This window comes from Lissotriton helveticus, chromosome 5_1, assembly GCF_964261635.1.
Source record: "Lissotriton helveticus chromosome 5_1, aLisHel1.1, whole genome shotgun sequence".
Lineage (NCBI taxonomy): Eukaryota > Metazoa > Chordata > Amphibia > Caudata > Salamandridae > Lissotriton > Lissotriton helveticus.
In genome coordinates, this window is record NC_136065.1 from 492,905,787 (window position 1) to 492,933,234 (window position 27,448).

At 45.2% G+C, this 27,448-nt stretch overlaps 1 protein-coding gene across 1 annotated transcript in view; it reads left to right on the forward strand.

Annotated features, from left to right (window-relative positions):
- LOC144754689 (protein-arginine deiminase type-2-like) overlaps nucleotides 1-27,448 on the forward strand; it is a 641,882-nt gene that overhangs the window by 404,403 nt on the left and 210,031 nt on the right. Inside the window, exon 8 of the mRNA XM_078642812.1 lies at nucleotides 27,256-27,359. Coding sequence (XP_078498938.1) covers nucleotides 27,256-27,359 — 104 coding nt within the window. The remainder of the gene's footprint in view (nucleotides 1-27,255; nucleotides 27,360-27,448) is intronic.

Genomic DNA, 27,448 nt, shown 5'->3' on the forward strand with positions numbered 1-27,448 from the left:
GGCTAGTCTCAATTGGGGAGGTTGCTCCAAACTTGCCACCGGGAGGGTAGAAACTTCACCTAACACCAAGGATTTTGTCTCTCTACACTCTTTGCACTCTGGCATTGGACAAACCACATTCCTCCCAAAGGGGACAAACCAGTATGTTTTCTCCCTGCGGGGCAGACAGGGGGTGTGCCCATAATTTGCCCTTATCAGATAGTCAGAAAGCCCACTGTATGACAGTAATATATATTTTTTAATTGAATAATGGGGTGGGTCAGGCCCATGCTAACATCATGCCCACCCTCACCCATAAAGCCTCAATAGCCTTTCTGCCCCCCTGCAGACTAAAGCATCCCATCCCAAAGGCAAGCGAGAGGACAATTGATCCCACACAATTTTCTTACCCACAATACTGTGCAAACCTCAAATTTGGCTAAAATCACAAATTTTCCTTACATTTCTGTAAGAAAAACGTCTGGAATCTGTTGGAAGCCACACATTTCCTACCATACTGCATTCCCCCAAGTTTCTTGACAAAAAGGGTACCTCACTTGTGTGGGTGTGCCAAGAGAGCATGACACATAAGGCCATAAAGTGCTACGTGGAGAGATCCGCAATAGCAATAACTGCGGGATTTGGGGCTGTGGTCGGCCGCCACCCATGGACACCTACCAAGCACAGTCATTTTTAACAACTAAACAATCAGGAGGTGCCTTGCATGGATCCCACGAGGATGTATTACCCACAATGCTCAGCAAACCTCAAACTTTGCCTGAACTCATGTATTTTCCATACATTTCTTTGCTGGAAACTTCTGTAATGCACTGGAATCCACAAAATTCCTACCTCCCAGCCTTACCCCACTTGTGCAGATAAAAACGCTGTGCCACTTGTGTCGCTGGGCCTATTGCCTACCACAGGAAATGATTAAATCAAGTTCCTTGGGAGCCCTTGCGAGGGGACTCCAATTGACTGCTGAACTTTCCGTCACAGAAAAATTAGGAAATTGTTTTCAATGGAAAAATGTGATGCATACATATTGTATTTTGACTCGTTTACATTCTCAGGCACTACGCCTACCCACACAAGTGAGGTTTTTTTTTTAAAGCTTTATTTTTATTGAAGTTCTTGGGGTCATTGAAACAAGACATACAGGCATAAACTGCAACTTTTTAACATATGACAAAATATACGAAAACACTTTTTGATCTTAATGGTGTTGTTCGCAAATTAATCAAAATATGATCTCCAAATTTTACAAGTGAGTTACCAATTTATCAGAAGACATGTTGGAGCCTACAACAGTAGAACATTTGGTATCACTAACTGAATTTTGCTGCATTTGTGCCTTTGAAATGTAAGCCAGTGTATAAGAAAGAAGACATTTTGAAAAATAGTCTCTGAATCTTTAGCTAATACAGGTTCACACAGATTCAGAAAAAATACAAATAACCACAGCTCCTAAACTCCATATCTTGTGCTCATTTAAAAAATAAATAGGTTTTCTTGATAGCTATTTTTCACTCTAGATATTTCACCATATGCATTGATCTGTGCTCTGAACACAATGAAACACCATTATACGGTGCAGCTCACTTATTGCATCTGGGTACCTTGAGTTCTTGGAGAACCTACAAACTTTATATATTCCCACCACCAGAATGGTCTAGAGGCTGTAATGGTATTCTGCTTTGGTAGATCAGCTATCCTGAGAAAAGTTAGAGATGAAAATGTTGTCACAAATAGCTGTTTTTCCTACTCATTTTAAATATTTTTTTTATTTCAGCAGTTAGTTGCTTTGGGGAAACCTTGAGGGATCTGCAAATATGACCTCTTGCTAAATTCAGAATTGTATCTGCTTTACAGACATCTATAGCTTTCCCAGATCCTCCTTGGGTTTCATACTGGTTTCCACCACATATTAGAAGTAGGTTGAGAGCTCAAGAAAATAGGAATAATTGGCTACCTCTTTGGAAAAGGCAAAACCTGTGGTAAAAAATAGGTTTTTTATTCAGCTCTGCATGTTGCTGAAAGCTGGGAAGATGGTGACTTTTATGCGGTGCACTTTTTTCCAATTATTCCCCAAAAACTCAAAGTTTAGCTATATTTTGCTTATTTTATCAACTCCCAGGGGAATCCTCAAAACCTGGGTACCGTTAGAATCCCCAATATTTTGGGAAACACAATATGCAAATCTGATGTGGATACCTTATGTAGCAAAAAGGATATGGAGCTACCCCAAATAGATAAAAAATGGCTCAGCACGGGGGAGGTCTGGGGGAGTGGGGTATTAGCCCAGCAGTTAAGATGTTTATTTATTGCTATCACCTTCAAGATATGGAGGGCCATCAGTCAGCAAGTTGAATGTGACTTTTCTGAGGATTGCAATGGTAATCCTTGTTTTGATAGCTGTCGTTTGTGTGTGTTGCTTCTACTTTACAGTTTAGCTGTGCTGAGTGAGGCTTGTGTGCTCTTAACTGACTTTTCAGACCCTTTGAACCCAGGAGACAATTTGTCAACATTCAAGTGACCCTGAGTGCAAGTTTATTTAACCTAAGCCCATCTCAAGTTTCAGTTGTGCAATTTCGGGCCACTTGATTATACAGCTGGCATCATGGTCCAGAGAGCCGGGCTTGCATAAAGCGTGCACTCACATTAGCTGAGCAAATTTCTACTGTTATTCTCTCACTTAGCATGCTTTTGTAGCAGATTTCATTAAATTGAATATGCTGTGAATTAGCAAATGTTTAGCAATTTTCTAGTCCTCTCCTGGAATGTATGCTTTACTTTTATTTATCTATTTGTTTATCCTGTTACCACATTCAACTCCTTTTGGTGCCATTTAAGCAGAGTAGAAAGAAAAGGGAAATAGGTATACCAGTAAGAAACACAACTCCACATTAAAGCTCCCTCCACATGTTCCACACACCACCACATCTGTTATAACATTCAAAAAAGTTCTAAAAGAGCTGCTTTCCAATAAAGTGGGCTCATCTATTTTTTTTAATCATTGTCATCTGTGTCTCTTCTTGGTTATTCTCAATTGTTAGGAGATGAATGGCCGTTCCATGGTGTACAGTTGTGACACGCACAAAAAGAGGTAACAGTTATGTAGGAGCGCACTGCAGGTATAGGTAAGTCACTATAAACAGTCAAGTTGGTGCTCAAGGGGGACAAGAGCCGGTTACCACGACTCTAAACACAGAGCCACTCTGTGGCTGTACAACAATTTCAAATGATCCTCCAAGCACTCCAAACATCAAAATGAAAGTCAAGTTCCAGTAAAGTCTCTTTCTTCAAAATTTCTCCTCTTTATTCCGTCTTCTTTCTACATCAGCCAACACGTGTTTCGTCCTGTCAGTCTTTGACAACAGACTTCTTCAGGGCTGTAATTAATTACAACAGCACATATTTTAAACTACATCTAGCATTATGACCAAGATCACACAAATAGCGTGATCAAGAATCACCGAATATTTTACAGTGAAAAAAGGATACTGTAGAAAAAGAAGTCAGTACCCGTCACCAAGACCAAACCAAAATCACCCAAGCGTGATCGTATACATTTTGTATGCCATTCGGCAGAACCAAAGTTTATAAATCCCGAAGTAATGAAACATAAGTCAACCTAAGGAGGCAGAATCAACGTACCCCTTGAGATTCCAGCTCCTCCTTAGTCCATAAATCAATCTAGATTCAATTCTAGCTTCCATGAATTACTGAAATATAAAGAAGAGCACCCCAATATAGAACCATTCCTTCCAGAAACAGGTGTACATTTAGCCAATGCACCACACACGCACACTATATATGTAGCTCACCTCAATTCAAAGCCAATGCGTCTCGTAGCACGAGTCTAAAGGTTCCTCCGTTATTAATTTTCGTATCGCTCAAGTCAAGCAATGATTGCAAAATTCTAAAAGCAAACGGATGCATAGGTTTCTACCTATTATAGTAATCAACAAAAGTCTCAATTTAATCAAATAACCCGACCGCTATCTTACCTGTCGAAGTAACTATGTATGTCTGTCTATCTTCAGAATGTCGTAGTTATGCATCCAAGTTCAATTGCTACAGAGAAACATAAATAATACACTAAATCACCGTGTTTACGCACCTAATCGAAGTGCAACTCCACTACTATCCATGTAAAGCTTACCGCATATCAAGTATGATCCTCTCCCAGTATATTCCGCGTGCTACGCAGGCGCCATCTTGTAATGGCAATATATAGCCATATTTTTTAGGCGGCATCTTGGAGTGGCCAAATAAAAACTAAACTAATCCTCAAGTGTATACAAGTATTTCTGTACTCTAGCTATCCAGCGTTGTCAATACTTAAGAGATATGACAATCCATAACAAAATTCCATTGAGCGATACGAAAATTAATAACGGAGGAACATTTAGACTCGTGCTACGAGACGCATTGGCTTTGAATTGAGGTGAGCTACATATATAGTGTGCGTTTGTGGTGCATTGGCTAAATGTACACCTGTTTCTGGAAGGAATGGTTCTATATTGGGGTGCTCTTCTTTATATTTCAGTAATTCATGGAAGCTAGAATTTAATGTAGATTGATTTATGGACTAAGGAGGAGCTGGAATCTCAAGGGGTACGTTGATTCTGCCTCCTTAGGTTGACTTATGTTTCATTACTTCGGGATTTATAAACTTTGGTTCTGCCGAATGGCATACAAAATATATACGACCACGCTTGGGTGATTTTGGTTTGGTCTTGGTGACGGGTACTGACTTCTTTTTCTACAGTATCCTTTTTTCACTGTAAAATATTCGGTGATTCTTGATCACGCTATTTGTGTGATCTTGGTCATAATGCTAGATGTAGTTTAAAATATGTGCTGTTGTAATTAATTACAGCCCTGAAGAAGTCTGTTGTCAAAGACTGACAGGACGAAACACGTGTTGGCTGATGTAGAAAGAAGACGGAATAAAGAGGAGAAATTTTGAAGAAAGAGACTTTACTGGAACTTGACTTTCATTTTGATGTTTGGAGTGCTTGGAGGATCATTTGATACAGTTGTGACACCTGCCCTGCATGCTCGGCTGCAGGTATTTGGTATTCTGGTTATCAGATTTTTAGTAATTGCCTCATACTAACCTAGAGTGTGCATGAAGGTCTATGCCCACCCTTGACTTACGAATGGCCCTGGACTTACACAAATGCACCAGAATACACCTCTGTAGTGAAAACAAACTTATTTCCCTGTCACAGATTCATGCTTGTAGCACAATGGTGGCAGAATGTTTGATAGTGATTATAGTATGAGAAGGTCTTTTAACTTTTGTCGTGTGATTGCTTCATTCACCTTAAGTTCCGCAGCTAATTGTAAGCACAAAATCCTAGCACAAAGATCTTGTGAACCTGATTATGAGTATGTATGCTGTTGATGTTTGGTTTACATTGCCTGAGTACTTCAGTCAACCAGAGCGACACATGTCTATTGGGTCCATTCTGAGAGGTGAGGTTGCTTTCCCAGACAGTTTAAGTGTATTTTTGTATTCTTTTTTTTATTTTGTCCCCATTCACCTCTGACCACAACATCCACTCCAAAGGCCCGTAACCCGGAGCCATGGAAGCAAGTGGGTAGCCCTCCCACCTGCGGGTATGCATATGCAATGGAGGGTACGGTCCTAAGTGGGAAAGTCACTCTCAAATTTGATCCGGCAGAGACCGGCAGCTTCACATTGAGGTGGAGAAAAGGAGAGGGGAGGGGGGTCCTAGAGAGAGCTTAACAGGTGAAATCACAGAGCAAGAGTATCGAACTGGTAGTCCCCTACCTATTTTCCCCACCTCTTCTACCAACAATCTTAATAGAAAATTCCAGAGAGCCTTCTTCCTGTTAGATGATTTCCCCCTTAGATCTAACTTGGATCTAGACAGTCAGAGTGTTAAGGAGGGAAATATTCTACCCACTTACAACAGATTTCCCTTCTCGCTAGAAGTATGGCATGCATTTGGAAGGATCTTGCTGGGCCTGTAACAGGGGCGGCTGGTATTAACAGGCGAAGGGGGCGTTGCCCTCCCAGCCCAGCAGCTTTAGAGTGGAGACAAAACAAAGGGAGAAAATAAAGACCATTGGAGCAGCTTTAAATACTCACTGCTTGGTGCTCCACTTCGATTTTTTTTTTCTGAGGTGACATCAGACCCTCGGACAAGAGAGTCCTCGTATGCATGTGCTGAACTGGGCGAGGATAATTCCTCGCCCTTGAGGCACAAGCGAGGAGAGTGACATCAGTCAGGGAGTGGCTGCACAAAGCAGCAGTGAATAGGCTTAAAATGGGGCGCTTCTGGCCCAGGGCGGGGTCAGCGGAGCCTCATTCACATTAAGGGGAAGGGGTGAGGCTGGCCGAGGGCAGCAAAGTGCAGTGGGTGGCAACAATTGCAGCACTCCTTTCACCTTCGCACTGTTAGGCTCGCTTTTTCATTGGATAAGAATGTAAGCTGGGGGTGTGGGTTATGATTGAGTTCACTTCAGCTCCACTTTCGGGATTATCAGCACGTGTTGGCTGAGCTCTTTATGGCAGGCAACGGACACCATCAAGATCAAGCTGCTCCAGCCCAGTCCTCCCGACGGTCTAAAGTGACACTACAGGAACCAGTTGCAGTTGGCAAAAGAGCGGCGCCTGCAGCCATGGTAAACGAACGACTCCCCTCATGTTATTTATGGAGCTAAAGGACTATGTCGCATATATGTAGGAGCTGCTGCTTCCCACGGTAGGATGTTTCAAATCAGTGAGAGTGAACATTCAAACACTTTGTCTATCGTCTTTGATTTCTGTGGCATGTGTTGCATTGAAAGGCGCCTGTGGGGTATAAAGTCAGTACAGCGCACCCAGACATGTTCAATGGCACCAGAGTGATTATTAGCTTTCGAACAGGATAGCGGAGAGAAATCTGCAAGTTGCGCTGACTAGATGTGTCTTTTGTAGCCATTCTAACTTTCCCTGGGATCCATATTTCATATTTCTATCAAGCAGCCTTAGACGTTAGTTTACTAACGCACACATTTAATATTTCCCAAAATGCAATATGGCGGCTGCTCGTCATGGACAATGAAACATTGATAAAGCTGGCAGTATTTACTTTATTTACTGTAAATACTGCCAGGTTTATCTCGTTTTATTGCCCACGACGATCAGCCGTCATGATCAGTGGCGGCTGGTGGAATTTTAAACTGGTGAGGCTTATGCAGAACGAGCGAGCCCGATGGCAATAAGGAGGGTTCGGGGGGATTCTCCCTCCATGAATTTTTTTAAAACAAATTAGCATCTTTTTGGTGCGATTTTCAGCACTATTTCTGTGATAAATGGACTAAAAATTCAGTTCTTCTAGGCATTCGTAAAAGAAAACTCATACATTATTTCAGAGAATTTCTGGGTTGCCAAGCAAGTCTGACTTCTGAAGAGAGCTAGGGTACTAAGCAAGACCGCTTTGACTCTACCCTTTCCAACATAAAAAACTAGTTAGCGATGTGAACAAGTTCAATGGACAAATCTGGGGTCTAGGGAGAGTCCCTCTCCTGAGGAAAGAAATTTAAACAAGATTGGCAAATGGTGCATTTTAAAACAAATGAATGCAGCGATAAAGAAAGGCTTAGTAAGCAGTGGGAACATATAGTTTTGAAACATTAAACACATTAAAAACTGCCCCGTATCTTCTTGCATTAACTTGTTCAACTGTTACTGTAATATGTAAATTGTTCTGCATGACAACTGCAAGTGTCTTGCACTGCATGCAGCATTAACTTTGGAAAAATATGCTCTAACCAGACTTCGCGAAGCACCCACAGCTGCTGGCTGTAACCAGTCATATAGAAATATGTGCAGACAGGTCTTCAAGTGAGATGAAAAAAGTGATAAACAACCTTTACAACTCAACTTTTACCACGCAGTGCCTTTACAACGCAACTTTTACAACGCAAACCATTACAACGCATTGCGCTGGGGGGCGCTCTAGGATAGGGAATATGTTTAATGTACTATCCAACACCTTCCCTACTATCCACGGGGACTGGAGTTGGAATAGTAAATTAAACAATTCACTATCCAGCGCCTAAAAGCACTATGCGTTGTAATGGTATGCGTTGTAAAAAACGTGTTGTAAAAGCATGCGATGTAAAAGCATGCGTTGTAATGTCATACATCCGAAAAAAGTGGGTGCTCCCTATAAAAGAACATGCCAAATACATTTCTGTGTTTCCAATAGTGTGCCATCAGACCGGTATTTTGGTTTCTCTCTAAGATGTAATGACATATGCCTAAAGACTTTCAGTATGATTGGCTTTGCCACTGGGTGTTAGCTGTTTAAGATAAATGAGTAACAATAATGATTTCTTATAAATAATTAACATTGAAAATGTTTAGATTCTGAAATTCTGAAATAGTGAGTCTGTAAATTAAATAGCATTGATGCCTGTGGAAGGATTTTTGGCCTTCAATTATGTGTGCTTTATGTTAGATATGTATCCTCTTTTTCTCTGCATATCTTGTCCATCTGCACATCTTAACCCCCCTCTCTTTTCTCTTCAGCATCCTCTTTTCACTCTTCCTGAATGCCCTTCCTCACATCTGTCATTTCACTGCCCCAACATGCACTGCACTCCCCCAAATATAAGCACTTTAATTTCTCTTACTTTGCCTTGCAAATATTTTAACATGAGTGTACCCCCTTCACATACATTTCCACAGAATTTCAGTTGCAAATGGAATACCAAATATGCTCTGCAGAGAGAGAGGCCAACCCACTAACAGGCACTTTGTTTGGCTTTAGCCTTAGCGCCTGTGTGCTCAATCAAAGCCCTTCATAAACTCCTGGCATGGCTCAAGCCTCAAAGTATGCACAGAAAAAAAAACAGATAAACAACCACATTATAAAATAGCTAGCTCGTGGGGAATGCAAGATCAAGTAAACATGTAAAATATGAGAGGAACTATAGAAGTGCACTGAAAGCTGAATTTTCCATACATTGTGGCGTTCACAGCAGCTGGGTTACATCTCACACAAGCACTTGATCTGTTTTCACAGAATAACACTAGTTGAGAGCAACAAGTGACTGCTGTGAGGCGCTGAGATCAGCTGAGCACCTGCCCTAGGCACAGACGGTCTGCATTTGATCCTAGATTTATGCAACCCTGGAGCCTGGTCAGGTGAGGGGGCAGAGGTCACTGACCCAGCGTGACCTATACAGAAGTTTCATGATCCACCAGTCAGAAGGGCTTCTGTTCTCACTTGCCACGGGCCTGTTAATGCGGACTGAAGCAGCGCTAATGGAGACGTGGTGGTAGGGGGTCAAAGGGGACAGCGAGGGCATGCAACTAAGGCAAAGAGCGGGTGGGGACTCGAGAGAGGTTTAAATGACAAAAACAGATGATGTTTTTCTATCTATTGAGGATCAAGGGAGCGCAGTTGCCAAGTCTCTGCCACCCTGCCCCTTTCTGGCGGAGTCAATGATTAATCCGTGGGCAGGGCACCATCATATCAACGACACATGTCCTCCTCCTGAAGTATACAATCGCAAGTCTCCCCTCAACCCCACTCCGTGGGGTGCCTTTCCTCCAATGCCTCCTCCCGCAGTTAACCTCCGCGGACCAGTATCCACCACACACACGCCCTGCCTAAACTCAGGGCGCTTCGCTGCGACACATAGGCGCTAATTCTAGTTCCAAAAGCTGGGCCGGCAGAGACCAAAAATACACCAAAATACACACTGCTAAAAACAGCTCCACAAGGCCCGGGCCTGACCGACCTCCCACCGGAGTTAAGATGGCAGGGCTTAATTACCAGGAGCACAGCGACGCCACAGACAGAGGCTTGGTGAGGGTCGAGGGGAGAAGAATAGGTGGTTATGGTAAAAAGTGCTCTCTTTATTTTATTTTTTATATTTGCAAGTTCACCACTAACCTGAGGTGAGGTGGATGTTAAAGTCGGAGTCTGTAGAGAGGGCACTGGATTCCCCGAAGAGTTTTTGGTAGGGGACAAGACAGTAACTGCGGGGACTATCTGAGCTGAATTCCGTGCAGAAAAACCTGCTGTCTGCTGTTACAGAGAGCCCATCCATCTAGATCAGGTTTCACTGCTCCCACACCACAGAGTCAGGCCTAGCTTTGACTGCAGCAACACTAGCGAGACCAAGAATCTCGCACAATGGAAAACCCGCCACGCTCGCAGACACCAGCTCAGTTTGTATTGCCTCTAAATTCCAACTTCAGTCTAAACATTAATTATCTAAAGAAGATGCCCACAGCCTACAACATGCTCCGAAAGGGAATCTATAAGCGTGCATGCTGAGCTTAGAGGCAGGCAGGAAGAGATGCGCTTTCCCAAGTCAGGGGAAGTCAGGGAGGATATTCTTGTCAGGAAACGGGGACTAAAGTGAGACTGAAAACAAACTCGTTTCCGGCGTAGTCGGATCGTCAGGATTGTGAAGCTGCCACATGCAGAGAATCTTCCTCCAGACAGGACTGGCGAGGAGGGGGTCCAAGTGCCAGGGAAGGGAGCAGAGTCCGCGCTAGCAAGGGGGAGTGTCAGTTAAGTTTGCCAGGGCTGAGAGCAGTGAACATGCAGGGCAGACACGAGGTGACAGGCTCAGGGCACTTCCAGAGCCGCTTAGTGTCTACAAAGAACCGGCACTTAGCACCTGTGTGCGGGCTGGAGACAAAGGTTGGGAGCAGTTCTTCTAACACGGGCAGCAGGACGCGTATGGAACACCTGCTTGCAGGCTGGACACAGTTTCCACATAGAACTGGTAGTGGCACCTGTGTGCAGGCAGAGAACAGGGTTTCTTCTTAACACAGGTCCTGTATGCAGGGTGGGAGCAGTGTCCATGCAGGGTTGGGAGGGGGGCACAGAAGTAGTGCACAGATTGATTTGAGTACATTTAGCAACTCTGGCCGGCTATTTATCTTGCAATACATGGAATGGCAGAGTTTGGGCGCCCAACAACCTTTCAGAGCTACAACAATGGACCCTGGTTAGAAGCACAGGCAGTGGCCAGTCGCTGCTCACAATAGGTCCGGGGGGGGGGGTGTATAAAATAAATAAAATAAAGAAAACGTACCTGACCAGGTCCGCGACCGCGCCGCCTCTGACGGAGGGGAAGGGACAGCGAGATCCGGAAGTGAAAAGGCATTCGCTTCTAATCATCCTCTCGCCGTCCCAGCCATTGAATGACCACACTGGCTGGTGGCAACCCCTCTCAGCCAATCCAGACGCTGCTCCAGCAGTGCCAGGATTGGCTTGAACAGGGACTGTTCTTGCCCATAGGAAACCGGGGCTGCGGCCACTGGTCAGTAGCAACCCTCGCCCGGACGTTGATTTTGAAGTTACTGCTGTTAGTGGGGCAACGCCCCAACGGACGCACCACCACTGGCCCCTTGCCATCGCACGGACACAGAATGTATTTATTTAATGTTGCCCTCACTCTCTGTTCTTTACATCATTGGTGTTCTGTGGAATGGCTACCCTACAGCGCAGTCGTGGGCTCATAGCTCTGATCTTGAAACACCATAAAGTCTCATAAATGCATTTATGGCCTTGAGTGATTTCTCTAACATAACATCATCGCGACGAGTTGAAAGTTGCGAGAGACCGATAACTCTATTTCGCGGGGAATGGCATGTTGGAAGAATGGCGTCTCAGAAGAATAGAAACTGAGCGAAGCAGCCTGACAGCACACAAGTGCGAAGGGACCTGAAGCGCGAAATTACATTGACACATTTGGGGAGGGCCGAAAGACACAGTGAGGCAGACGTGTGTGAGTTTTTATTTTTTATTTTGGCAGTGCTTCGCTGGCTGTTCACGCACTATCGCATGAATCACTCACGCGCATACGCATGAAGTCTCCATGTGTCTGTGATGCTTCTCCATTGTTCTGGCATTGGGAGGTTGGGAGGGAGGGAGGCAAGCCAAACCAAGACCCATTTGGTGTGTGAAAAAGGCCGCTTTATTGAAACAGGTGCATATTACAAAATAACCAACTGGCAACTGCCTTACAAAACTAAAGCCTCGCTATACATCAAATAGCTGGTTCCTGATCCCTCCCACCCCAACGATCCCCTCAAAAGTTCCCCCACCCTGGCATTAACATAACAACAACATTACACAGTATTGCAGTTAAAACTTTTTCCCCCAATGACACCCACGTTCCTTACCTGCCTTCCTGCAACTGTAACTAACAAACGTCTATCCTGAAACTTAGACTACCAGCCTACCCTTTTCCTGACCCTGCTCACAAACTTCCATCCAATACTTAACGAAAAACCTGTGCCAACCCTGGTCAATTTTTCAAAAACATGTTCCAAGCGACAACCTCCAAAGATCCCTTAAGCACCTGTCTCCACAAACCTGGTCTAAACCAAAGAATAAACCCCAAAGACTCAACCAAGCTAAAATTCTTAAAAAAAGGAATGGGAGGGTGGGGCCAAGAAAACTATTACTATCTACCCTGCTGCCAGCCACCAGGTCACCAAAACCTAAAATGGTGGCTGGCAAATCCCCTCATAGGATTATATAAGCATAGGACTACTTGGGCTACAGTTGGGCTATAATTGGGCTACACCTAAAAAAAAAAAAACACAAAATGGCACTACGTTTGGCTGCCTCCCAAACCCCCTGTGTCGCTGGCTGTATCTCATGTAATACATCACCATATCCCTGATGTACCGGCGCGACCGTTTTCGTTTTGGCAGTGCTGGGCAACAGAATGCACATTGAAGATTTTTAAAGATTTTGCTTGCACGATTGGTGATGAGCACACCTCAAACAGCTTTACATCACCTACACTAACAATGACAGGTATACCAGGAGAAACATTCTTTATTCAAAAGGAAAAAAACAGTACTCTTTTGACATAAAGTGTAGTTTACTTGCTCTTTAGCATTTGTGGGTCAGTGTAATGTTGCTTTATTTAAATTATCACAATTTGTAATACTTTATTGTCTGGATCTCTTCCTGTTCACTACTTTACTATACCTATTTGGTAACAGGGACAATTGTTTTTTTTTCTGTCAACACTCAGACTTTGTACTTGTGCTGTGTTCTTGCTTGTTCAATACAATCAAATCAATCAAAAAGAACATGCTCATAAAGGTAATTCTGCATCCAAAACAATGTGTGCAAACAAGCCAATAGGTTTGAAAAAAGAACCCTCACCCACCAACCTAGTTGGTGGCATGCTTCATCATAGGGTTCCCACCTAGGATACCGAATGCACCCTAGGTGTGCTTTAATGCTTGATTACAGCGGGGCTGGTGTTTGTTGATGACAGTTGTGATGATAGTGAGTTAAAACTGCCTAGATGATTCCCCTCCTAGCCGGGAGTGCTTTAATAATGGGGCCCTGTGACAGGATTAAAAGGAGGAAATGCGGATATCTGGGAGATATCATTGATCTCTTGTATCCTAAGCATGGTCTACATGTTTCTGCCAAAGAAGGTTTTTAACACACATTCCATATGCTATGACATGCTCTAGTGCTTATTTTTACCATAACTCCGTGAAAAACTCTCACATGACTTACTTTTAGCAAATGAAAATATGGAGACAAAAAATATACACATTTTGAGACTTTTTCGGTAGGCAGCTGAAATTGAAATTACAGTAATGATAAATGAACAGTGCCTTGCTCTTCCACAGAGAAGGTGGATATTTGTTTACTTTCTAATGACCGCCACCTCTTCAATCAGAATGGCCCTCAGCTCAGTCTGCGCTTGTTGTCCCTCCCGGATCATGGAGGTGTTGGGAATGGTAGTTTTCTGAGGTTTGGAGACAGCTGTTGACGTGCTTTTGCTAGTGGGGGTCGGACTCTGTTCTTTTTGGATTTCCATTACCACGAGGACCTTCACAGACTCCTGTTGCTGCCTGTCTACCCTTCTGCACGCAAGCCACTTTTCGCGACACCCGCTTCGCGGGTGCCGCTCATCCGCCCCCTAAGGCTGCCACTCGCTGGTGTGAGCGGCTCTGCGGTCGGCAGAGAGTCACGCGCTCCCAGCTGAGGAACGGCCTGGTGAGAGCACACTGGGCGAGTCAGTGCGTTGAGCCTACCAGGGGGACTGCGAGGACCAGCAGCCTCAGCTCTACACAGCTGGTCCTCTTCCCCCGGCGGCCACGCCCCCAGCCTCCAGCTTATTTCAGACGCGGACAACGCTAGCTGAGTGGGTGTTCTTTTTGGATTTCCATTACCACGAGGACCTTCACAGACTCCTGTTGCTGCCTGTCTACCCTTCTGCACGCAAGCCACTTTTTGCGACACCCGCTTCGCGGGTGCCGCTCATCCGCCCCCTAAGGCTGCCACTCGCTGGTGTGAGCGGCTCTGCGGTCGGCAGAGAGTCACGCGCTCCCAGCTGAGGAACGGCCTGGTGAGAGCACACTGGGCGAGTCAGTGCGTTGAGCCTACCAGGGGGACTGCGAGGACCAGCAGCCTCAGCTCTACACAGCTGGTCCTCTTCCCCCGGCGGCCACGCCCCCAGCTGCCTCGTATATTACTACAGTGCCAAACAACCGCGACGCGGGACGCGCGCGGGGCGCAGCTCGGGGCGAAGACCGGGCAAAGAGCGGGCCGTTTGAGGCCGTTAGAGGCAGGTAGAGACAGGACTGGGCCTGACCATTTCATTCTACCGCTCCCCTCACAGCCCTCATCTTGTTGATTACCTTGTATATCCACTATGGCAACCCGCGAGTTTAGAGACAGACTAGCCAAATCCAAATTGAAAAATGGCACTTTGGATGATTGACAATGAAATATCCAAAATGCAGCATAGGGTGTCTATTGAACTAGATGCCGCCAGAAGACTGTCTGTAGAGCTAACTGCCACTAAAAAATCCTCCCTAGGGCCTATTGCGTGGGCTAAAACACCTGATCGCCCACACGGCGCTGCCCCTACCTTGATTGTTACACACGTTGACTTCCATCAGCCGCAAGCGGCTAGTATACCCTCATTGCAGGGGGGATCTTCACCAAAAGCCACCTATTCTCCACAATTCCATCTGGGTGAAACTGCTGAGCAGAAGAAGGTACCTGAGGTAGGCCTATCCTCTACAGCGATAACCAACAAAGCAATGCCATCAAAAGGAGGTAATTCCCCCACGCCAAAAAACGGTCCACATAACAAAAGGAAGCGTAAAAACACCTCGGCATATTCAAGGAAAAAGGCTAAAATAGCAAAAGCCCAGCTTTTAACTAAAGCACCATTTCAGGCTCCTTCAGTTCCCTTCCCAGTGACTACTACTTACTCCTCTGAAATGAGCCCAGAAACTATCCCTCCACACTCGGTAGTCATTCAAGAAAACAATGATCTCACAATAAGAAGCGACACCACCGGAGCTCCGCTCTGCACCATTAGAGGGAAGGACGCTGAGTTTCTAACAATCGTCTGGGAAACACTTAAAAAACTGCTCTCCCCCCTTGAAGTGAGATTCTCACACATAGAAACTCAGCTTCTGGAAATCGAAAAAAGCATCCTAAATTTAGCAACCATTACCATGCAGAATAACAAATCCACCTGTCCGCAAGAAACTTCGCCCCCCACTGCACCACCCGTTCCCACAATCCCAGTTGTTGCTTACTCGCTGGCCCCCGTGAAGGCTAAGTCTCTGGGATCTACCAATGCTACCCCACTTCCCTCCCCTACTGCAACTTCGTCTGCCACCTCTACTGCCATTCCAAAGGCCAAACCAATACCAAAACCTCGGCTCAAGGCAAATACTTATGTCCCAACTAACAGGGCAACGACGACCACCAACCAACCGGCGGCCGAAAATTTATCATCAACCCCATCAGCCATGCCAGGCCAAATGGTATGTTCCTCGTTAGGTCAGTTAAATTCGAGGCCAGATGGCCATAATTCTAACCATCTTTCATCCAAGAGAACAAGTACTAACTACATACGCTTCAGGGGTTATGTAGATCTTCCCCCAGAGGTTAGTTCCTATGTTGTAGTGCTTACAGGGGTTACAGAATTGACGTTTAACCAGCAGGAAAACTTTGCCTCATTAAAGAACAAGGTGATCCACTGGTTCAACGTCAATAAGCCAATACCCAACCACCTAAGGAGTAAAATCCTCATGGTGCGTAGGGTACCTTGGGTAGGCACCACGCAAAAGTCCAGTAGTGGCGACTGCGTGATTGTCTCCTTCGAGAATCCAAATACTGCGCATGCCATCTACTCCTGGAATAACTATAGCACAAATTCAACAATAGCAGCCAGACCCCTCACCTACTTCTACCCACCCCGTCCTCATCAAAACCAGGGGGGGAACTGGAGAAGGATTCCGGAGAGGAACGGTACATGGGGTGGGCAAAGTCATCACTGGGCGGAGACACTAGGCGGGTGGAATGGGGTACCGACTTCCAATAGATACGGGTGTCTTGAGAAAGTGGATTGACGCCTACATCTGTCAATCACCGCACCCTCAACACCCGTTCGAACAAGCTCTCAGTTCCTTTTTTTAGGTCAATCATTAACTCCCACTACACAAATTGTACAGATGGGTTGTCTAATTCCTCCTTCACCATCAAACCCGCTGGAGGCTTACAAATTCACAGTAGGGCTAGGTAGGCGTGACATCACACTATCAAAGTTAGCAAAAACTGAATCTTATACGATTGACAAAGATAGCCCTCCCATATTGTATAGCCCAAAATCGAAGAGTGTCCTATAAACAACAAGGCATACTCTCCCCACATGAATGTTCTCAGCCACCAGCTACTAATAATATACCAGTGGCTCCGGGAGTAATTTCCATTCTCTCTTGGAATGTCGCTGGGATAGCCAACAAAGTAGACACGCCTGATTGGGGGGAACTTATCGAAGGGTATGATGTATGCCTTTTTCAAGAGACATGGGCAAGAGAAACATACTCTCGGCTGGGTTTCGCTACCTTTGACATCCAAGCAAAATGGGGAGGAAAGGGCCGCCCATCAGGAGGACTTGCGATCTGGGTTGGGTCCCATTTGGGTTGCAGGGCCACACATCTGGAAACCAACTCTTTGGACTTCCAGTGTGTTTCTCTGGAATGGCCTGGCGGAGGAAAAGTAATATTCATCAATATATACTCAAGACCGGTGGGGGTTGCAGCTACCTCGAGACCAGTTGAGGATCTAGCGCTGTTTCTAGACTCACTCAACCCCCACTTCTCATTAATCGTAGGTGGAGACTTTAATCAACAGTATGAACCGCTCCCCGACCACCTGGCGGGTATATCTAGTGAAGAGGACGAATTGTGGAATATCCCCACCCTGGCAGATCCATTGGCCAGGGCTTGGACCCCACTTGCTACCCAAATAATGTCCCTCACGCTTAGTCACTCGCTGAGGGCTTGCAACGGCCGGTTCAAAGGTGACATCCCGCCTAAATATACCTTTAACAGATTGGGCTATGAGTCGCGAATCGACTACATCATGGTCTCAACCAGGGACTGGGGGAAAGTGAAAGCTTTTGGTGTAATCCCCAGACTCGATAGTGACCACAATTTGCTTTCATTAAAATATGAGCTACTAGGCCCACAAATAGTCAAGGTTGATGAAAATTCCGCACCCCAGGTGGACCTTGCACTATCCAGCAATAGGCGCAGAATAAAATGGGCTAAACTGTTGGAAAACCAAAGTAACATTGGGAGACCTTATGCATCAGTCGTCCCCGCCCTGGAAAAAGTTGAGCGCTGCATGCACCACTCAGTTAGTGAATCAGAATCCGATCCCACAGGTAATCCTGTGGTATCTAATTCCTCCCTATATAACCCGGCACAAATGATCGAACTTGGCACCATTCACTCTGAGTTATGCACTAACCTTGCAGAGGCGCTGAACCCAGTGGCCAGGTTAAATAAGTTCAAGCAGAAAAGAGCCACCTGGTTCAATGCTTCCTGCGGGGCAGCAAAAGCTGCACTGCTGAAATCACTTAAAGCGCGAGACACTATAAGTGTAATCAGGGAGAAACGATTAGCCTATAAATTAGCCCTCCGTACTGCCAAAGTAGATTGGGATGAGGAGAATTGGACCAAAATGACAGCTGCCCTCGCATGTCGAGATGCACAGACTTTCTGGCAGATCGTCAGGCACGGCTCAGCTGAACCACTTGCAGCAGTAGAGGCCAATATAGCACCCTCTGTCTGGGAGGAACATTTTAAAAATCTATACAAATCACATAGTAGTGACCAGGTGATGACCCTTCCTGTAGATGTGTCGTACTCCTCCAATGACAGTGTAGCCGATATGGACGGATTTAGCATGGAGGAGATCACCACGGCAATTACGTCCCTGGCTGCTGGAAAGGCGCCGGGCCTTGACAGGCTCCCAGGCGACCTTTATAAACATGAACCAAGGATATGGGCTCCCTATCTCAGGGTGTTATTTAACTCGATCCTGAAAGGCATGCCAATCCCTCCGACTTGGCCGGGGGCAGAGATAGTCCCCATCTTTAAGAAGGGATCGCCTCTGCTCCCGGCCAACTACAGGCCAATAAGTTTGATTGACGTGTCTCAAAAACTTTTTGCAAAGCTACTGTTAAATCGCTTACACGAGTGGATCAGGGATTTTAATATCCTGAGCCCCTTCCAGGCAGGTTTCAGGGAGAAGGTCTCTACCATTGATCAGGTCTTTCGGCTAGTCCTCATTTACTGGAAAACGGTGCAGTTGGAGGGTGGCAGCCTCTACACTGTATTCGTGGACCTGAGGGCGGCGTTCGATCTGGTCCCCCGGACCAAGCTGTGGGAGGTCCTGGCCAAACTGGGGGTTCCCGAAGGCTTGTTGAAAATGCTAGTTCGCTTTCACAGTGCCAACTTCGCACAGGTGAGATGTGGCAGGATGGGTGTACTGTCCGAGAGGTTCCCCGTTGGCAGGGGGGTAAGACAGGGTTGTGTGCTCGCACCGACCCTGTTTTGCCTCTATGTCAACGGGGTTATCTCTCACTTAGAGGGGGTATCCAACTCTGATGCTCCAAAATTGGCTGCCGCAAGGGTGCCGGCTATCATGTTTGCCGACGACACTCTGTTGCTATCAAAGTCGGCAATGGGTATCCAGCGCATCCTTGATGGCTTTGTGGATTTCTGTGAGGCCCATGGTTTGGAAATTAACGCCATCAAAACTAAATTCATGGTCCTCAATCCCCCACAGAAATTCCATTTTAGCCCCAGCATTGCACACAACAGGCTTGAGAGAGTGAAAACCTTCGAATATCTGGGCATCATTCTAAATGATAAACTAACCTGGAACACGCACCTGGAGAAGGTCCTACTCAAACTGACTCAACACTCGGGGGGCATCATGAAGCTATTGGCGAACAATAAATCCTCAATCAGGCCCATTGGTCCTCCAATGCAGATTTACAAAGCTCAGGCCAAGGGGGCTGCCATCTACGGGTCTGAACTCTGGGGCCATGTTGGAACATCAGACCTCCTGAAAGTGGAAAATAAATTCATTCGAAATCTTGTTGGACTACCACCTAGTACGCCCCTAGTCCCCCTCAGGATGGATCTAGGTTTATGTCCGCTAGACGACGACTTGGCTTTCCGCCCGCTGGCCTTTTGGCGCAGACTATGAACAACCCCAGAATTGGCCAGTTACAGACAAGGACTCCAGGAGGTCCTTGCTATGCCGGATGTTGGAAAAATCAAATGGCTCAATTTCATCAAACTGGAACTGGAGGGTTTGGGTCTGTCTAAAATGTGGTCCGATCCCTTGTCTACTTGCCAACGCATATCAAAAAAGGAGCTAGCCAAGACATACCGTGACAACAAATTATCCTTGCTCCTCAATCAATCCAAACTTGGGATTTTGACTGATTCTTTCATCTCCTTCAAGGCCACTTACAACTTTGAGCCGAGTCAGGATAAAGTTTACCCTCCTCTACTTAGGAAATTATACCTACAGTGGAGATATGGGTCCCTCCCTATCAGAGCATTTACAACTAAATGGAGTGATGATGCAAACAGTATCTGCCCGGCATGTAGATCCTCGGATGAAACTGAACTTCATATTCTTTTTCTCTGCCCAGTCTACCGAGAGATCCGCAAGTACTGGATTGTCCCTTTATGCAGGAATCTAGGTTTTGTGAAATGTATGGCCGCCTTTAGAGTCCTGAAAACTGATTTGACTGATCACATTGTGTTTGCGGTGGCTAAGTACCTGGGTGCTGTCTGGCCCATTAGAAGGAAATGCCTCAGGGCTGGTAACTGACTTTTTTGTACACAGGACATGCTTGCGTAACAAGGCACTGTGCAAAGGCTTGTTTTAAAAAAAAAAAAAAAAACTTTTATTCTACTGTATAACATTTTATCAAATATCAGTTTTAAAATGTATGTTTCTAACGTCTTTTATGGTAAACTCTTACCGAAATAAAGATATTTTGAATTGAATTGTTTTCCAGTTGCACCTCCGGCCCTGAGAGGTAGAGCACATTGGGCTCGGGCTGCTTTGTACAGCTGCCTTATTGGAGAATTGAGAACTATTGTTACGCCTGTTGTCGGTCCGTACTGGACTACAGCAGGCCAGGTGGGTTGTCACCCCTCCAGTGAGTGTTGGGAGGCTTGAGTGGCATAAAGGGGTATGTAGCCCTTCGACAGTGAGCCATTAGATAATTTATTTTATGAAGGTTGTACAGGATGGCAAAGGGTAGTGTTTTTACTGAGGTCTAAGGGGATATTTTACTCGATTGCAGTATAAGTATGATTCACCAAATGAGAGTAAGTTGACAGGCAAGTATACAACAGTGTCCTTGCATGAGGCATTGAAGCACTTATGCATGTTTTGTCTCAGTAGAATTGTACGGCAAACCGGAATTCCGCTGATTGTGGAACTCTGCGGAATCTCACTGAGTCTTTGGTAAACTCCCGGAATTCCACGGAGTAAAACTTCTCGAGTTATGCCCACTCCTACTTATTAGAATGTTTAATTTTTTTTTAGACACAAACAAAGTACTGAGGAATCTGTAGAGGAGTACATTTCAGACTATTAAGTGGCAGCGACTTCACTTTAACTGAAGTGATTGACATGGCAAAGGGTATCGGGAGGTCAATTGTGTCAAGTAAACTGATGGCGGCAGAGTCCCTGACACAGGGTGTGTCAGCTGTGAGTATGGCGTCTAAATCTGAAGCTATAGGAGCAATCACTATAAAAAATAGAGTAGTGAAGTTTCCATAAAGAAAGATGTCAAATACACGCTACAAATGTGGAACCAGTTTGCATTCTGACAATAATCCACATTGCCCTGCAATTGACAAACGTTGCAAGAAATGTAAAAAGTTGGTCACTTCTATGGAGTGTGCAAAAATTCAGAATCGCAAGTCAGAGTCAGAGTCAGCAGTATGGAATCTGATATGGATCAATGCTAAATGATTCATCTTGAGTGGTCCTTACTATTACGTCATAAGACAATATTACTGGCAAAACTAAAGGTCCGTGGTGCAAAGCTCTCATTCGTGAAGTGGCAGTGGACATGATGGCAGATTCAGCGTCAGCCTATCAGACATTCTATACAAAGAAAAATGGAACAATATTTCCCTATTTGGTACTGACATTCATTCTAAAGCATTTGGAGAATAAAATATAGATATTCTAGGTTACTTTATTGAATCGCTCACATGCTTAGAAAAAAGAATTGTAACATAATATATGTAGCAATGAAGGGCAAGAACATCATTGGCTGGCAAGATTAAGCCTGACTTGCATTCCTGGAGCTGACAAACCTGTGATCATAGCCGATAATTCAATTTTCTTCATTGAGTCCAATGAGGATGTGAAGATAGAAAGTGTGGTCGGAAATTTTTAATGGCAAAATAAGGAATATATCAAAGTTCTAAACTTAATGAAGCTTAAAGAATGTGCCGTTCCTGTGGTACATAAGGTCAGATTAGTACCTCTGAGCGTTAGATTTGAGCTCCGAAGTCTGTTGTATAATCTGTGTGCAGAAGGGGTGATTCAATCTACTGTGTTATCCGAATGGGTTAGCCCAGTAGCGATTGTCAGGAAGAAAACAGGTGAAATGTGCATGTGTGTTAACTTACACACCTAAAATAAGAACATTGTCATTCATTGCTATCCGTTGCCCTAGGTGCAAGAGGTATTGGTCAAATTAGGAGGATCTAAAGTGTTCTCATTACGTGATCTCAGGTATGCATGCCACAGATACCACTTGCTGCAGAGAGTCAAGATCTTACTGTGTTTATTACTCCCTTAGGGGCATATACGTTTTTACTCATGCCATTTTGATGAGCCTCTGCAGCAAGTGTATTTCAGAGGTTCGCGGTGCTATTCTAATGGGCATTCTGGGTATGCCGGCCTTTCAGAATGAGGTAGTCATTTTGCTAAGTATGTGAGAGAGCATAATTTGATCCTAGAAAGAGTACTTCAAGTGTTCAAAAATGTGGGTATCATTTAAGGAAAGAGAAGTGTACATTTATGGTGAATCAATTAGTCTATTTAGGGCACAGTGTATCAGAACTTGGCATCAAACCCAAATTGTCTTTGGTTCGGGTCACTCAAAGCACTTCTCCACCTCAGAACAAGGATACATTGCGTTACTTTCTGAGCATTGTGAATATCACTTGCTTTTCATACACAGATATGCCTTTGTTGTCCAACCATTGAGAAACAAATTAAAAAGGCACACAAATGTGAGTGGACTAGCTGCACCAATGAAGCATTTATACATGTCATATATCTCATTATCAGTGGACCAGTGTTGTAGGCGTTAATTGCTGGTAAACCAATTCCAAAAATTCTTTATTTCGGCCACATGGGCCATAAAAGATGCAGTAAAAATACATATAGATAAAACACAATATATACAATAAAAATCCTACTGGACCTGCAATGTTAGAAAATACAAGGTAATATAAATTAACCAGACATTTTCTTCCTTATTATCCATGCTGCCATTAAGAATTTGGAAACCGCAAACACAATGTGGCCCAGGGTGTTGGTTTTCATAACCCTGTAGGCCTGTAAATACTTCCTGAAGCCCAGGTTCCGACATAGAGGAGTTAACCAGCGCCTCCTCGGGCTCCGGTAGGCATGGCAACAAAACATTATGTGCAAATCGTCTTCATCATTAGCTTTACAGCATGGGCAGAGCTTGTCACCCCCTAGCGACCATTTATAGGTAAAAACTTTAGTAGGGAGCGTGCCAAACCTCCATTGCAGGAACAGCTTCCTCGCCAAAAGAGGATAAATAAAATCCATAAAAGGTTCAAACACAAAGGAATTTTTGGATACTATAAAACGTCCCGTCAAGGTGCCACTATCATAAGCATTGTCCATATCAGCAAGGCTTTTGTTCTTGTAGAGCTGTGCGAGGGTTTTACGCGAAATCTTTCGGCAGCCCTGAGCTGGATCATCCCATAAATCTGGCAAATTCAGGCTAGACAGTTCCGACTTAATAAATGCCAGCCAAGGGATCTTGCCGTTAACATCCAGCCTCATGACGTGTATAAGGTCCTGCCTATAGTGATACAGTTCCTCGGTGGTCCATATCCGGTGCCAGAACTTCACAGGTTTCGACCGTAGGTCCTCTGCAATTGACGGAAGGCCCAGGTCGAGTCTTAGGGGGAGGAGTGGTGTGCCTTGCGGGAGAGCAAGTAAGCGTCTGAGAAAACAATTTTCCACCCCTGCCATAACCTTCCCAGCTTTATGTCCCCACAGCTCACTGCCGTAGGTGGCTGCTGCCTTCGCCTGGGTCCTATACGTTTCCAAGGCCGGACTAACAGGCTTGAAGGTGGGCTTATTGGACACCCTCAAGAGTGCGCCCGATAGCTGGGAAAGTTTCAACCTAGATCTTGCTACCTGGGAGTCCCATGTCAGATTTTCTTGGAGTGATACCCCCAGATAAATGAAGGTCGAGACCCTTTCAAGGCTAGTTTCCCCCAGTTTTGGATTGGGTCTGGTTTTGGTGGGGGGGTTGAAGATCATGAACTTAGTTTTTTCCGTGTTCACCTCCAACCCATGTTGTCGACAGAAATGGCCAAAACCGTCCACAATCCTCTGGATCCCCATGGGGGATTTGGAAAGAAGGAGGGTATCGTCGGCAAACATAATTGCCGGGACCCTCCTTCCTGCCAGAACCGGTGCATCATTGTCCCCAACAGCGTCAAGATGTTGAATGACGCTGTTAATGTACAGACAGAACAGTGTCGGAGCCAAAACACAGCCCTGTCTGACACCTCGGCGGACCGGGAATTTGCCCGAGGGCTTACCATCCCTCCCACACCTCACTTGCGCAAAGTTGTTCTCATGCAGCCTAATGATGATACTGAGGAGGAGGGGGGGAACTCCTAGCTTCTGCAAAACCTCCCATAACTTCCCCCTGGGGACCAGGTCAAAGGCTGACCTCAGGTCCACGAAGACCATGTACAATCGACCTCCCTCTAGCGTGACCGTCTTCCAATACAGGAGAAGGAGGCGAAAAATTTGGTCCATGGTCGACGTGTTCTTCCTGAAGCCAGCCTGGAGGGGGCTCATGATGTCATTGTCCTCGACCCAGTCTAGGAGATGGTCTAAGATGAGGCGCGCAAAGAGCTTTTGGGGCACATCTATAAGGCTTATAGGCCTGTAGTTGGCGGGGAGCAGAGTAGAACCCTTCTTATGGATGGGCACAATCTCTGCCCCCAGCCACGACCCAGGGATCGCCATACCTCCAAGAATGGCATTGAAGAGAATGAGGAGGTATGGGCCCCAGACGTCCGGGTGATGCCTAAATAGATCCCCGGGTAACCTATCCAGTCCTGGCGCCTTCCCCACTGGTAAGCGTTCTAGGGCAAGCTCCACTTCCCCCAGGGATAGTTCCATTCCAAAATCCTGAGTACCCAAGGGCAGTTGCAACTCTGCATCCGGGCAGGAACTAGTATCTTGGTAAAGAGCCCCAAAGTGGGCCTCCCAGACCGCGGGGCTATATTGGGCTCGATCGCTTTACTAAATTCCCCTGTCCCATTGTTTACAAGGGCCCAGAATTTCCGGGAGTCCCTAACTTTTAGGGCATCATGAAGATCCTGCCAGTGGTTCCAGTCCCACTCGGTCCTTGCAGTCGCCAGCACTGATTTATAGTGCTTCCTAAGGTCACGTACATTGGCCTTATCTGACCCCTCTTTTATTGCTGCAATGAGCTCAGATTTTGCTGCCCTGCAATCTGAGGTGTACCAAGAGGGAACAAGGGTCCTTTTCTTTCTGGTTGGGACCTCCGGATGGAATACCTCAGCCAAATCCCTCACTAAATCCTGGTGTATGTTTCCCAGTTTCTCGTAGTAATCTGGGGTTCTTAGTTCATTCAGGAGAGCATCCACCTCCATGAAGCTGGGGAGTGCCAGCTCATATAATTTCTTAATGGACTCTTCCGAGCTCACCAACTTTCCCCACTTGACCCGGCGCCTATTTGTTGTGAGGAACAAATCCCCCGGATCTTCCCCTTGGCCAACTGGGGATGAATCCGTCATAGGCAGGGGGCACAGGATATTTAGGCAAAGGGCATTGTGGTCACTATCAGACCTCTTAATTACCCTGAAGTCAAGCACTTTAGGCCAGAGTGTAATGTCCACCATGATGTAATCTAGCCTCGACTCATAAACCCTGTTTTGTGATGGTGGACGTCAGTCAACTTGGCTTAGGCACCATAGTGTCACAATGGGTGGGTAAAAAAGAACACACAATTGCCAATGCATCACGCTCACTTGCATCTACTAAACTGAAATGTAGCACCATTGAGAGGGAGGCATTGGCTTGCTCTTGGACTTTTGAAAAGTTGAAATCTTTCCTTTGGAGCATGCATTTTGAAATATTTACAGAACACATGCCTCTTATTTTATGCTTGATGGCAATGGTACAGCCAATACCACAGCCAGGTTCGTACAAATTCTTTCAAGGTTAAAATAATTCAATGTTTCAATCAAATACCTGTCTGGAGGTAAGAATGCAAGGGTAAATAGTCTGTTGATGATGCCCTTAAATATTGATACCCCAGAAGAACGAGTGGATGATGTGGAATGCATTGCGGTGCTTGATGGTGATTGGAGTGAGGAACAGTGTACCATTTCTAGCAGGATTGATTAAAAGATTTCTTGCAGATCCACTTCTGCAGCAACTAGTCTGGTTTGTTAAAAATAGATGGACTAAAGAAAGAAACTTAGAGTCACCTTTGAAGAATTTTGCACAAGTTGCAGATGAACTTTCTCTGCTGGTGGGGTTTTTGTTAGTACATGATCTTCTGGTTCCACCAACATCCTTTGAATCCTTGTTTGGGAATGCTTATGAGGGACATTTAGGAATTACAGCTATCATCCATAAGCTCAAGGAATGTTACTGGTGGCCTGGCATGGATGCTCAGTTTAACAGGTGGGTTTCAGCTTGCAGCATGTGTTGTCTCTGACAAACACTGGAGAACATGTTAGTCTATTCTACATATATGGTTCCTCTACGCGATTGACCTTGGATTAAGCTATGACTTGATTTTTCAGGGCCATTTGAGCTTTTACCAAGCAGCAAAAGATACATGCTAGTCCTAGTGGACTGCTTTTTGAGGTGGTCTATTTTGATTTTGTCACCACACCAGATACCGCTCCTGTTATTACATTCTTGCAGAAAGTATTAAGGTGGAAGGACCACAGAGAAGGATTGTCTTTGATAATGGAACCCATTTTAAGTCTATGCAAATTAGGACATTTTTAGAAAATTTAAACATTAAGCATTTACAGGTAGCACTCTATTCTCCAACTTCCAATTGCATGGTAGAACGAGTGAGTAGGTTTTTGAAAGAGGAAGTTGAAACTGCATTGTTCTCATGTGTACTAGATTAAAACTTTTTAAGGAAAAGATGAATGGAGTTACATGGTGATTCCACACAGCACTACAGGTCAATCACCATTCAAATAAGATGTATTCCACTTGGAGTCGATTTATGTTGAAGTGGAAGGAGGTCTATACTTCCTCCACTAATGTCTGTGCTTTCAGCTGGGTTTGATTCTCGCTAACTTGCACCAGGGCTACTCTTGTTGTACGTATTCTATATTCAAGGAAGCTTCTTCCCCTGCCAACAAACCCATTCTGTTGAATGTGGAAAGAGTATGTTCTTTCTCTGTAATGTTCACATAGCAGTGCATCTTTCATTATTACTCCCCACACTGTGCACGTGATGCGTGATTGAGGGACAGGTGCATTACTTGACCATCAAAGCATTTAAGGAAAAATAATCTACACATCGTAATGTTCAGTTTTTCTTTGCCATCCCTCCATGTATACAAATATGTTTTTCACTTCTTGTTTTTATTTCCAGGGTATCCCGGAAGCGCCTATTTACACAGACATGGTAACTTTTCGAATGGCTCCACTGATCATCACTCCAAACATTCTGGAGCCTGAAGAGGTTTTTGTTTGCAGGTAAATAGAATACTAAAGGATAGATTCGGGAGAGCTATCGCTCAACAACATTATCCCAAAGGCTCTTGTCACAAGGCTGAGATGTGTAG